The sequence below is a fragment of the Vipera ursinii genome, assembly GCF_947247035.1.
Source record: "Vipera ursinii genome assembly, chromosome: 1".
NCBI classification, from domain to species: domain Eukaryota; kingdom Metazoa; phylum Chordata; class Lepidosauria; order Squamata; family Viperidae; genus Vipera; species Vipera ursinii.
The window spans coordinates 290,910,671-290,923,972 of NC_139512.1; the positions used below are offsets into that span (position 1 = coordinate 290,910,671).

General features: G+C 34.5%; 2 protein-coding genes across 3 annotated transcripts in view; one reads left to right on the forward strand and one right to left on the reverse strand.

Moving 5' to 3' along the window:
• Positions 1-3,770, reverse strand: part of DPY30 (dpy-30 histone methyltransferase complex regulatory subunit) — a 38,969-nt gene extending 35,199 nt beyond the window's left edge. Inside the window, exon 1 of the mRNA XM_083349494.1 lies at positions 3,626-3,770. Coding sequence (XP_083205620.1) covers positions 3,626-3,677 — 52 coding nt within the window. The 5' untranslated portion in view covers positions 3,678-3,770. The remainder of the gene's footprint in view (positions 1-3,625) is intronic.
• Positions 1-9,215, forward strand: part of SPAST (spastin) — a 38,561-nt gene extending 29,346 nt beyond the window's left edge. For both annotated transcript variants that reach the window (XM_083349491.1, XM_083349492.1), the window contains 5 exons: positions 1,510-1,552; positions 2,530-2,609; positions 3,001-3,071; positions 4,440-4,480; positions 5,310-9,215. In XM_083349491.1, coding sequence (XP_083205617.1) covers positions 1,510-1,552; positions 2,530-2,609; positions 3,001-3,071; positions 4,440-4,480; positions 5,310-5,432 — 358 coding nt within the window. In that variant the 3' untranslated portion in view covers positions 5,433-9,215. The remainder of the gene's footprint in view (positions 1-1,509; positions 1,553-2,529; positions 2,610-3,000; positions 3,072-4,439; positions 4,481-5,309) is intronic.
• The last annotated feature ends 4,087 nt before the right edge of the window (positions 9,216-13,302 follow it).

The window sequence follows — 13,302 nt, forward strand, 5'->3', positions numbered from 1 at the left end:
AAGAATCCCAACTGCCAGGAAAATTTAGTTTTCCTATGTATTTTGGAATATTTATTGCTTTTTCAAGGATACTGTAGAAACATACACAATACAAAAGACACAAGAATAACTTGCAATACTGTAGTCTGAAAACAGTAGTTCTAAAAATGGGCAATTCAGTAGAAGTTAATACTATCTTTCTTACTCTTGACATTTGAGTTCAAAAAACAAAAGGGCATTTTTTATAAATAATTTGTTTAACTGTTTATAATTTGGGTTATTTTATTTTAGACTTTGACTGGGTTCAGGTAGTCCTCGACTTACAGCCATAATGTAACCCAAAATTTCTGTTGTATATCATGACCAGTGCTTTTTTTGTAAAAGAAAAAGGTGCCAGAACTCACACATGTCATACGTACCCTACAAGGTTCCATCCAAAAAAGGTGCCGGAACTCCGTTCTGAGCATTCTATGAGAAAAAAAAGCCCTGATCATGACAATCATAAGTTAAGGCAGCTACATGATTTTATGATGGTTTTTGCAGTGGTCATTAAGCAAATCCATTGTCTCACAATGGGCATAAACGCCAGTTTCCAGCAAAACATCCATCCATCATGGTCATGTAAGCGTGGATGCTGCAAACAGCAGGCTGTTTGCAAGTGCTCAGAATGCAGTCACGTGACTGCAGGGTGGTGGTGGTGGATGCCAGCTGTTGGAACTTCAAATCCAGGTCACAGGTAATTTTTTCCGGGGGTCTGTTGTAACTTTGGATGGTTGCTAAGCGACTGGTCATAAGTCAAGGACTACCTGTATATATTGAAAGTTATTCTGGTATCCATTTTTGCATTGTTTCTGTTTTTATGGCACAATTGAAAAAGCAACACATTTTCTAAAATGTATTGGGCTTGAATTTAAATTTTATTAATGACACCTGTGATTCCTTCCTCCTATTGTTCATGACAACACCCCTTTTTTCACTGTTACATTCTAATCAGTAAAGCCACTCTGAGCTATATATTTTAAATAGAAGTTGAGTAAGATGTCATTTTTATACAATTACTAATTTATTTAAAAATAAATTATTTATTAATAAAAAATATTAAGTTAGCCAATTAAATTGGCACATTCATACAGAATTGGAACTTAGACCTACAAAATAAATATCCATGAAGTAAATGCAATTAAGTGAAAAGTGCAGCTGCTTTGAGGTTGAACTGAGGCTTATCTATTTCTATTTGTTTCCCGTTTTCTCATTTTCCCCTTTTCTTTCTTTGCCTATGTTCCACTTTCTCAAGCCCAGTGTATCTTTCTTCCTCATCATCTCATCTACAATTCTCACTTCTCAGAGCCAGCTGAGCTGATAACAAAATGTGAACTTGAAATTCTAACGTTAATTGCTAGCAATACAAATAGTGCCAATTTTAAATTTTAAAGTTAAAAAATCAATTTCTGCTAACTACAGTCCTGGTTTGAAACTTTTATCATAACTGGAATCTTAAGTAGAACTTTTATATTAATATTTATTTTTCAGGCGATTCACCAAACGAGTATATGTATCATTACCCAATGAAGAGGTATGTAGATTATGGTGATAGTTTTAAGTAAAATGTCTCTTATTCAATTATTGAATGTAGACTAATAATACAAAAATTGGTTCATGTTTAATTACAGGATGAATGCTTCTATCACAAGGGCTACTAGAATTTCTATAATGATACTCTTTTCCTTTTGTTTTCCTTCTTTTTTATCCTTTGCCTTTGCCCTTTTGGCTCATTTCCCTGCCCTGTAATTTTTCTTTCTTAACTTTCTGATTATTTTCCTATAAATAAGTTACAGTCTGAACCTAGATTGTAGCTGAAGGACAAATTACCATTACATCAGAATTAATCAAAATGTGGATGGAAGTTTAACTGTCACTATATCAGTTCTGAGAATGCCTTATTTGTAAAAGGACTGCATAAATAGAATTCATCTTTCTGCTTTGCAGTTTGCTTATTTTTCATATACCTGGAAATCTAAGCTTTCACTTTTATACAAATGAAAACTTTCAAGCAACAGGCAATTAAGTTTGAATGGTATATTTGCATGTGTGCCAAGCCAAATCTACTGCTTGCCATGAGATATCTATTTAAACCCACAGTGTACTAGATATTACAGCAAATTATAGCCAACTGTGAATTGTTCATTGCCTTCAGTATCAGTCCCAATCAGATTTTCATAGTTTTTCACATATTTAATGAATATGTTAAAATATGTGAGAAGCCAGGATAGTCTGATTGGAACTGGTATTATAGATTGAATAGAAGAATGCAATTTGCTGTGTTTCTATTAAGCTATTAGTATTTTCTTAATATTTATATAATAGCAAGACATAGAAGCATAAGAATACTTTTAAAATGTAGCTTCACTTCTACCCCATATGATTTCAGATCTAATCTTCTATGTTGTCTTTGCAAAGTGAAAATCATTTTGCACAATTTTCAAATGTATAGTGTCTTTGCTTGCTTTAACAAAAGGTGAGATTGCAAATAGAGAATGTTATGTTTTGCAGACTCGACTGCTTTTACTAAAAAATCTCTTGAGCAAACAAGGAAATCCATTAACCCAAAAGGAATTGGCACAGTTAGCTAGGTGAGTAAATTCTAACTTACTGCTAAATCTAGGTAGACTTTGCATAGTGATATTTGCAGCTGTTGTTCCTAAAAAGAAATGCTAAATATAACTGGCTGTGAGTAATGGCATAGACATGTTTCTCGTCCTCACTGTTTATAAAGAAACATCTCTCATCAAGTATAGTACTACGACATCTTAAATGATAAGACTACAATTTAATATCATTAATATTAGACATTAAATATTGAAAAGTCTGAACTATGGACCTAATTATTTTATCCAAAATTTTCAAACTGTTTTATTAATTTTTATCATACTGCTGTATAATAAAGAAAGAATGTAACACTGTAAATTTTTATTAGCTTTCTATAGAGGATATAAGTTTTTGAAATTGTTTTCTCTTCTAAAGAATGACAGATGGATATTCAGGTAGTGACTTAACAGCATTGGCAAAAGATGCAGCATTGGGCCCTATACGAGGTAAGCGTGATTAGCTTTGAATAAAATGCATCTGTAAGGTGGCTCTAAAAAGAGCTCATATATGCGTCTTTAGTTAAGCTAAGTTCTAAAGAAATAGTTTAGTTTGCTCAACTCCTTGCTGTAGCTAGTAGCATTTTAAAAATAATTTAAATAATCAAATTTAACTAGCTAACATTGGTTGTACTTTATAAATTAGATGCATGCATGCATATATACATAGGCACACACACGCATCAAATTTTCAGTAGGATTGTAGTCTAGCACCAAGACAGTATATAACAGAATTTGCAACCAATCCAATAAGGACCGGCTAGCAGTACAACATAATCAAACTAAACATTGAAACCTAGTAAAAAAAATACAAAGGTTTTCTCTTTCCAGTCATGTCTGACTCTGCGTGATGCTCATTTCTGTTTCTTAGCCAAGAGAGCCAGCGTTGTCCAAAGACATTTTCTGTGGTCATGTCGCCTGCATGACTATACACACTGAGGCACACGGAAGACTGTTAGTATCCCACCAAAATGTTGGGAAATGGTACCTATTTATCTACTCACATTTGCACCTTTTCAAAATAGGAGCTGGGGCAAGAATGGGAACCCACCCCATCTTGCAGCGCTTGGGTCTGGAACCTGGGCTGTCCGCTTTCCAGCTGGCAAGCTCAGCGCCTTTAACTGCTGAGGCCTCATGTCTCCGATAACACTAGAATAAAATATAATTAATGTGACAATAAAAAGAACATTAAAGTCTAAAATGCTGCAATAACTAGAGTGATAAAAAGACAAGATGCAAACTTATACAAATTTAGTGGATCAGATTAAATCTAAAATAGTTGTAATATTTTCTTCTTGTTTTATGATAGATAACATTAGGAAATATCTATTAACAGATAATAGATAATTATATATTAATTATCTGTTAACAACAGTCCTCTTTGCATTCTATAGCAATGTATCAGAATTTGAAAATATTTAAAGAAATATTTAACTTTTTTTCTTGTTTTGGGAGTGGAAAGCCTTTTGGGAAGAAAATTCCCTCAACTTGTAAAAACTCCCCAAATCTTTGAAAGCCTAATACAGGAAGTCCTCAACTTACAACCATTTGTTTAGTGATTATTTGAACTTACGACGACACTGGAAAAAGTGACTTGTGACCAGTTTTCACTTAATGACTGTTGCAGCATTCCGATGGCCATGTGTTCATGACCTGCCTAGAGCCTTAAGATTTTCAAGATGAAGAAACATGAACTTAAAACATTTGATTTAAACCAGCTTTGTTGCCAGAATACAGAGTTGTCTTACTTAGATATTAAGCCTTCTGACAGGATACATTGATTTGAAACTCATTAATTATGTTTCTTTTAATTTACAGAATTAAAACCAGAACAGGTGAAGAACATGTCTGCTAGTGAGGTATGTGCTTTGCTAACTTAAAACAATTCAGTCATTTTTTAATCTTTTGTATTTTTATTGTTTTCAGAGCACAACTGAAAGTTCAAAATCTTAAATATTATTTGGATACCCTTTTTTGAGAGCAGATCACATGTATTCAATTTACAAATGTACTAAGTTGTCAAGCTGTTAATATCAAAAAAATCCAATACTACTAAAAGGCAACCAAATACCTCACAAATATGTCACAGAAATTCCTCTAAGTAGATATTTACTAATCATAATTTTATATTTGAGAACACAAATGCAACTAAAAATATGCAACACTTCATAAGCTTGTAAGCCACCCTGAGTCTTCGGAGAAGGGCGGGATATAAATGGAATTAAAATAAAAATAAATAAATAAAATAAAGACTAGACACATAGCCACTTATATAGCACTGCGTGTAAAAATTACCATGTTGAACTCCCTTTCCTATTATGGCATTGTGTTAGTAGATTCTCTGTCCTCTAAATTTTCAGAGATGTAAAGAATGTAAAGACTGAAATAGGGAGCAGAGAGATCAGAATATGTTGTTGGCTTAAGCACTTTGTGTTTTAAGTCATGTTAGTAAATTAGAAAGGTGGGGAGGGAGGGAAATGGCCTGAAATTATTTGCTGAATTAGATTCACATACTTTAGCGCCATCTAGTGGAATCAACATAGTAATATTTATCCAAGTTGAATTACTTTTGCTCTCAATGCTAGTAGTCCCATGCTAATAATTTTTGAAAAAATAAGTTTAATAAACAAACTTTAAATCCAATAACATGTGAGACCCAAGGCAGCTTATTTTTTTCTTTCCTATTAGATGAGAAACATTCGGCTGTCGGATTTCAACGAGTCTTTGAAGAAAATAAAATGCAGCCTTAGCCCTCAAACCCTAGAAGCTTACATTCGCTGGAACAAAGCCTTTGGAGACACTACAGTTTGATCAACAACTTTATCAAAGAGGGGAGAATGTTGTCAACAAGGGACAGCTGATTCAAACTAATGCTGAATGTTTACAAGATATCAGCAGTATCTGCACTAAAAGGCAAGACTGATTTTTAATAGTTGATGATGAGTTCCCTTAACTTTAATACCCAACAAATTTTGAGAGCACAGTAAAATGGGGAAGAGAATTCTACCAAATGAATGATAGGAAAAATGTACTTTGTGTCCTTTTTTTGTATTTTCTAAAGGTTGCTCATGATATTTACTTTGGTTGTGTTTTTCTTAATCACTAAGCCTTGTTTTCAGTTTCTTGTGTATTGATAATGTGCCAAATTAAACATAAATCCATATGCATAAGAATATTATTTTGAAAGGTCCACAATATAAAGCATCTATGTAATCTGTTCTGTTTGTGAAGTTCTACACTTAATATAGTAATACAACAAATTGGTATACCAAATGGCTTAAAGCTGTCCATTTCTTTCTGCAGGAGTTTTTCAGATTTATAAATATCAATAGTAAGATCTTGTTTTTGTATTATAGTCAAAATGTGAAATAGTATTAATTTAAATCAATGACAGAGTTTCTCTTCAGTGCTAGTTTTTGTGTCCACAATGACCAAAAGCCAGGGAATTTTCCATTCTGGTGATTTTTCTAAGATATGCAAGTGATCATAGCTGTAATTACTTGTGTAATTGGTCTTTTATATCTACTCTGTGCTTCAGTTTATAGTTATACAACCATTTTTTAAAATTTTTATTAAATGACTTGTAATATAATGGGCATTTAATATTAAAGGAACAGATGGATTTACTTCTCTGTCTAATATGATTGGTGTTTACAAAAGGAATAATTTATTCAATTATATGTTTGCTATAATAGGGTATGAAGTAGATATGTGAATGAAAGACTTAATTCATTTGTTTAAATTTAATAATTGTGCAAAAGGATAGAAAAACAGGGATAGAAGAGTAAGAGTAACATTTCTGTTAAAGTATTATCATTGGTTTTTGAAAAGTACTTTTAAACTTGAAGCAGGATTTTATGAACTTTATTTAAATTTTATTTGACAATACATAGTATTTGCAAATCAACAATACTCCTAATCTTAAACTAAGATTTTCACATTTTATAGACATCTCTTCAGTTGCTTATTGAAGAAATTATGCTTTATGTGCAAAAGCAAATCTAAAAAATAAGACATTATTCTGTTTAGCTGTTATTACATTTTGTATAAGTTATTAAACCATCACAGCTTTATTTAAATATAATAAAAGTATATTACTTGGTTCTTACAACCTGATTGAATAGGGCAAGAATTTTAATATCTGAAACTAATAGTAAATTAATTGTGATTTATCTTTGAGAATTTGGAAATCTAGGTTTCATAGTATTGTGGATACTCTTTAATATACTTCTCTCTTTTCCTCAAGTTTTCTTTGTTTACATGTAAAGTATGTGTGGGGGGATATGTACACATGCATGTCTCCAATTTCAACAAATATTTGTAAGATATACCTACTATGGAATAAATTTAAAGCCTCCTTTCCTGTTTTATCTTTGAAATATTTTCAAGGCCATATTGATGCATCTGAATACAGAAATAATGCATAGTATAAACATTCTTGCTAAAGCCGTTTGTTATACAATGGAGTTTCCCCAACATTTCCAGCTTTGCAGACCGACAGGGGAAGAGAGGGGATGGTTCCACACGAGTGCCTGGCAAGCATGCACGTGCAGCTCCATTTGCGCAAGTGGCGGGCATGTGTGCTTGCGCAAGTGGGGAAGGTGCATGCCCACGCTCGCCCACCACTTCCACAGCCTGGTTCTAAAGAGCCTACGGCCCAGCAGTGGGGGACCCCTGCAGGAAAAGACATTTGTGAAAGACTGATGACACTAGCTACTCCTACTGTACATTTCATCTCTTCATACTGGTACAGTATACAATAAAGAAATCATACAGTCTTATTTAAAGCTGTATTAGATTTAACCCTTGAACAAATTATACTTGTCTACAGCTGCCTGATCATATAACTTTTTATTCTAAAATTGGATAATCTAATCCAAGGATATTGAACATTTTTATTTTTAAAATAAAAATAACATTGCCTGAAATCCCAATTAGGAATATCAGAATTGCCATTTTAAATGTACAAATACATCAGACTTCAAAAAAATTACTGTCTATGGAGATTCTCAATCATCCAGGTCAGGGTTGTCCCAAAGGTGCTTTTTTGAAAAGGCAACTTAACTTTTTTTTCTTTGAAAATGTTTCACTTCTCATCCAAGGCTTTAAGGCTGCAGTAATCTGCCTTATTTTAATTTAAGGGCTAAAACATTTTTTAATTATGCTTGCAATCAAAGCCTGATTAATTAAAGCAAAAATTTTCTCAGGCAAGAATTATTGTTATGCTGTTTGAATCAGAATTACTAGAAGATTTAGATATATAAAAACAATTAAAACTGCCAAGTCATTTTGTTTAATTCCTTTTTAAGCAAGTGCTTTCGGATGCTTGAACAGATTCTACAGATCCTAATATATTCTCTGTATTGTAGCTTATTTCATAAGAACTCAAATGGTTGAATTTTTAGCTTCATCTATATTATCTTTGGTAAAGGCAATGCTACTTTTCCTATTAAGCATTTTTTGGGAGGGGGAACATCTGAAATCTCAGTTATGTATAAGTATTTAGCAAATTTTGAAATATGGTGGGATATTGTTTGCTTTTATGCAATAAATGTTGCTTTAAGATAAAGACAACACTTAATATCTTTTCATTCAAGCCATAATCCAGTACTGATTGTAAGCATGTCCTTATTTCAGTTCTCTTTAATAGAAAGATGTGTGAGAAACATAGTTTATATTTGTCTCATACCATTTTAATAATACTTCTGTTTTCTAGGAAAATAGTGTACTAGACTCCTCCAGTTTTTTTAATGTGCTAGCATTAATAAGAATCTGATGAAGGCTCCAAATTCATTCCAAGATGGATGTAGGATTTATTTGTTCATTGAATAGCATAAACTGTTGCCATGGATGTACTCAGTTATCAAGCAACCACTGTAGTAGTTTAACTGATGTTTGTTTACCTTATCATCTGGGCTCTTATGTAATGCTTCTTGGATGTCTAGTGAACAGATATCCTAGACAATTTAAAATAACATTTGTAAGATTATGGAATAAATTTAAAGTTTCCTTTAATTATGCTATTTATAGGGGGGGAAAGCACTCCTACCCATACATATAACTTCCTGAAAGACCTAACAGGCCTTTGTTACCTTTTCTGTAAAGAATGTTCTTCTCAATTAGTTATCTCATTTAATAAAAAGCTGACATGTAAATATGTTTTTAATTTTAAATCAAAGGTGCTACTAAAATTAGGATTTTTACTGAACAGATTTTCAGCTATGAAGAGACAACTTTGAATTCATTTTGAAAAAATTCTCATATTCTAGCTGTTGGTATTAGCTATCACAATATGAAATATTAGGAAAACAGAATGTGTATAAATATGAAAAATGTTCATGTAGAATTAGATTGACAAACTTATTTGTTGAAGTTTGTCTTCATACTCAGTTTTATTCCATGTTGAGTTCTTGACTCATGACTTGCAAATCTCTTGCCTACAGTATTACTTTTTGCTGCTGATAATGAGTTTGTTGTGGGATATTTCAATTTGCTAGCTCTGAAATAAGACTAGAAATCTAACTATTGAAATTCTAATTTATTGTGTTGAAACAGACCTTTTCATTTCCTCCATTGTTAGATTCTAAATAAAAATGTGGAAACAGTAATTTGACTATTCAATATTTTATTTAAGTAAGTTAAAACAGATTGTGAGATGTATGCTTACATTTATGTTTTTTATTATACTCAAAACAACTATAAAAGACAACATACTTCCATTTTGATACCTTAATTATCCTATAAACTAAGCCACAAAGTAATTTTCACAATATATTTTTGCATGGCTATTACGTGGCGTTTCAAAATATTAGTCACTACTTCTGTAACTAAACTTTAAAAAAAACCAACTAGGAAGGCATACTATAGAGTTAGCATGTGAATAAAAACATTTTTTAAAAAAGCAACTGGTATTGCCATGACTTTCGGAAAAAGCTGTTTTCAACTGGTTTTCTTTCCTGGTTGGGCATTTTTATTTGGATAGCATCAGACGGAGAATACTACAGTCATGGCCGAAATTGTTGGCACCCCAGAAATTTTTCCAGAAAATCAAGTATTTCTCTCAGAAAAGTATTGCAGGAACACATGTTTTGCTATACAAAGGTTTATTCCCTTTGTGTGTATTGGAACACAACAAAAAAGGGAGGAAACGAAGCAAATTGGACATAATGTCAAACAAAACTCCAAAAATGGGCTGGACAAAATTATTGGCAACCTTTCAAAATTGTGGATAAGCAAGTTTGTTTCAAGCATGTGATGCTCCTTTAAGCTCACCTGGGGCAAGTAACAGGTATGGGCAATATAAAAATCACACCTGAAAGCAGATAAAAAGGAGAGAAGTTCACTTAGTGTTTGCATTGTGTGTCTGTGTGTGCCACACTAAGCATGGACAACAGAAAGAGAAGAAGAGAACTGTCTGAGGACTTGAGAACCAAAATTGTGGACAAATATCAACAGTCTCAAGGTTACAAGTCCATCTCCAGAGATCTAGATTTGCCTTTGTCCACAGTGCGCAACATTATCAAGAAGTTTGCAACCCATGGCACTGTAGCTAATCTCCCTGGTCGTGGACGGAAGAGAAAAATTGATGAAAGGTTGTAATGTAGGATAGTCCGGATGGTGGATAAGCAGCCCCAAACAAGTTCCAAAGGAATGCAAGCCGTCCTGCAGGCTCAGGGAGAATCAGTGTCAGCGCGACCTATCTGTCGACATTTAAATGAACTGAAACGCTATGGCAGGAGACCCAGGAGGACCCCACTGCTGACACAGAGACATAAAAAAGCAAGATTACAGTTTGCCAAAATGTACTTGAGTAAGCCAAAATCCTTCTGGGAAAATGTCTTGTGGACAGATGAGAGCAAGATAGAGCTTTTTGGTAAAGCACATCATTCTACTGTTTACCTAAAACGAAATGAGGCCTACAAAGAAAAGAACACAGTACCTACAGTGAAATATGGTGGAGGTTCAATGATGTTTTGGGGTTGTTTTACTGCCTCTGGCACTGGGTGCCTTGAATGTGTGCAAGGCATCATGAAATCTGAGGATTACCAAAGGATTTTGGGTCGCACTGTAGAGCCCAGTGTCAGAAAGCTGGGTTTGCGTCCGAGATCTTGGGTCTTCCAGCAGGACAATGACCCCAAACATACGTTAAAAAGCAGCCAGAAATGGATGGCAAGAAAGCACTGGAGAGTTCTGAAGTGGCCAGCAATGAGTCCAGATCTGAATCCCATTGAACACCTGTGGAGAGATCTTAAAATTGCTGTTGGGAAAAGGTGCCCTTCCAATAAGAGAGAGCTGGAGCAGTTTGCAAAGGAAGAGTGGTCCAAAATTCCAGGTGAGAGGTGTAAGAAGCTTATTGATGGTTATAGGAAGCGACTGATTTCAGTTATTTTTTCCAAAGGGTGTGCAACCAAATATTAAGTTAAGGGTGCCAATAATTTTGTCCAGCCCATTTTTGGAGTTTTGTTTGACTTTATGTCCAATTTGCTTTTTTTCCTCCCTTTTTTTGTTGTGTTCCAATACACACAAAGGGAATAAACCTGTGTATAGCAAAACATGTGTTCCTGCAATACTTTTTTGTGAGAAATACTTGATTTTCTGGAAAATTTTCTGGGGTGCCAACAATTTCGGCCATGACTGTATATAAAAATGAAAGTAAACCATCCTGCTTTTAAGAACTAGGAAAAACCAGGTATTAAATATGTTTGGAAATAAGTCTTACTGTAGGACAGATTACATTAGCATCATGCACAAACATTATTCTCAGTCCGGTTATACAAAACAAAAATGAAATGGTACACTTTAAAATGTGCCTTGAATACTTTTCAAAGGCTTGCAAAATAGAGGTGTTTTCATGCAAAGGGTTCCTAGCACGACTAATCAGAAGGCATTTAAGTCTACATTTTGTTAATCTGATGCACAATCTCGCATCATATTGAATCATAGGGCTGGAAGGGACCTTGGAAATCTAGGCTAATCCCTTACCCAAGTCTTTATACCTTACCAGACAAATGGTTGTCCAGTGTTTTCTTAAAAAAAAACCAGGAGGCAAGCTGTTCCATTGATCAATCGTTCTCGCTGTCAGGAAATTTCTTATTTTCCTGATTGTATGCTTAATGTTGTTCCAGCATGTTAGATTAATATGCGGTCAGCTGCTTTGTGGCTTGCACCCAAGACGGTCATTTTCACCTTGTATGTTATGTTATGTACTCCAAGTTTGGCCTTGGAGTACAAAATGAAGCAGGGCACAGGCTGATAGAATTTTGTCAAGAGAATACGATGGTCATAGCAAACACTCTTTTCCAACAACCCAAGAGACGGCTTTACACATGGACATCACCAGACGGTCAACACAGAAATCAGATTGACTATATGCTCTGCAGCCAAAGATGGAGAAGCTCTATACAGTCAGTAAAAACAAGACCAGGAGCTGACTGTGGCTCAGACCATGAGCTTCTTGTTGCAAAGTTTAGGCTTAAATTAAAGAAAGTAGGGAAAAGCACTAGGCCAGTCAGGTATGAATTAAATCATATCCCTGTTCAATATACAGTAGAGGTGACAAATAGATTTAAGGAATTAGATCTGATAGACAGAGTGCCTGAAGAACTATGGACAGAGGTTCACAACATTGTACAACAGGTAGCAACCAAAACCATCCCAAAGAAAAAGAAATGCAAGAAAGCAAAATGGCTGTCTGAGGAAGCTTTGCAAATTGCTGAGGAAAGGAGGGAAGCGAAAGGCAAGGGAGAAAAAGAAAGATATGCCCAATTAAATGCAGAATTCCAAAGAATAGCTAGAAGAGATAAGAATGCCTTCTTAAATGAACAATGCAAAGAAATAGAAAAAAACAATAGAATAGGGAGGACCAGAGATCTTTTCAAGAAAATTGGAGAGATGAAGGGAACGTTTCATGCAAAAATGGGCATGATAAAGGACCAAAATGGCAGGGACCTAACAGAGGCAGAAGAGATTAAGAAGAGGTGGCAAAATTACACAGAAGAACTATACAAGAATGAGCTTAACGTCCCTGATAATCACAATGAGGTGGTCACTGACCTCGAGCCAGACATCCTAGAATGTGAAGTGAAGTGGGCCTTAGAAAAGCTGAGCAACAACAAAGCTAGTGGAGGTGACAGTATTCCAGCTGAGCTATTCAAAATCTTAAAAGACAATGCAGTAAAAGTGCTACACTCAATTTGCCAGCAAATTTGGAAAACTCAACAGTGGCCACAGGATTGGAAAAGATCAGTTTACATTCCAATTCCAAAGAAAGGCAGTGCCAAAGAATGTTCAAACTATCGCACCATTGCACTCATTTCTCATGCTAGTAAAGTTATGCTTAAAATTCTACAAGCTAGATTCCAGCAGTATGTGGATCGAGAACTACCAGAAGTACAGGCAGGATTTTGAAGAGGCAGAGGAACTAGAGATCAAATTGCTAACATACGCTGGATCATGGAGAAAGCTAGAGAGTTCCAGAAAAACATCTACTTCTGCTTCGTTGACTATGCTAAAGACTTTGATTGTGTGGATCATAACAAACTCTGGCAAGTCCTTAAAGAGATGGGCATACCAGACCATCTTATTTGTCTCTTGAGAAACCTATATGCGGGCCAAGAAGCAACAGTGAGAACTGGACACGGAACCACTGATTGGTTCAAAATTGGGAAAGGAGTCCGGCAAG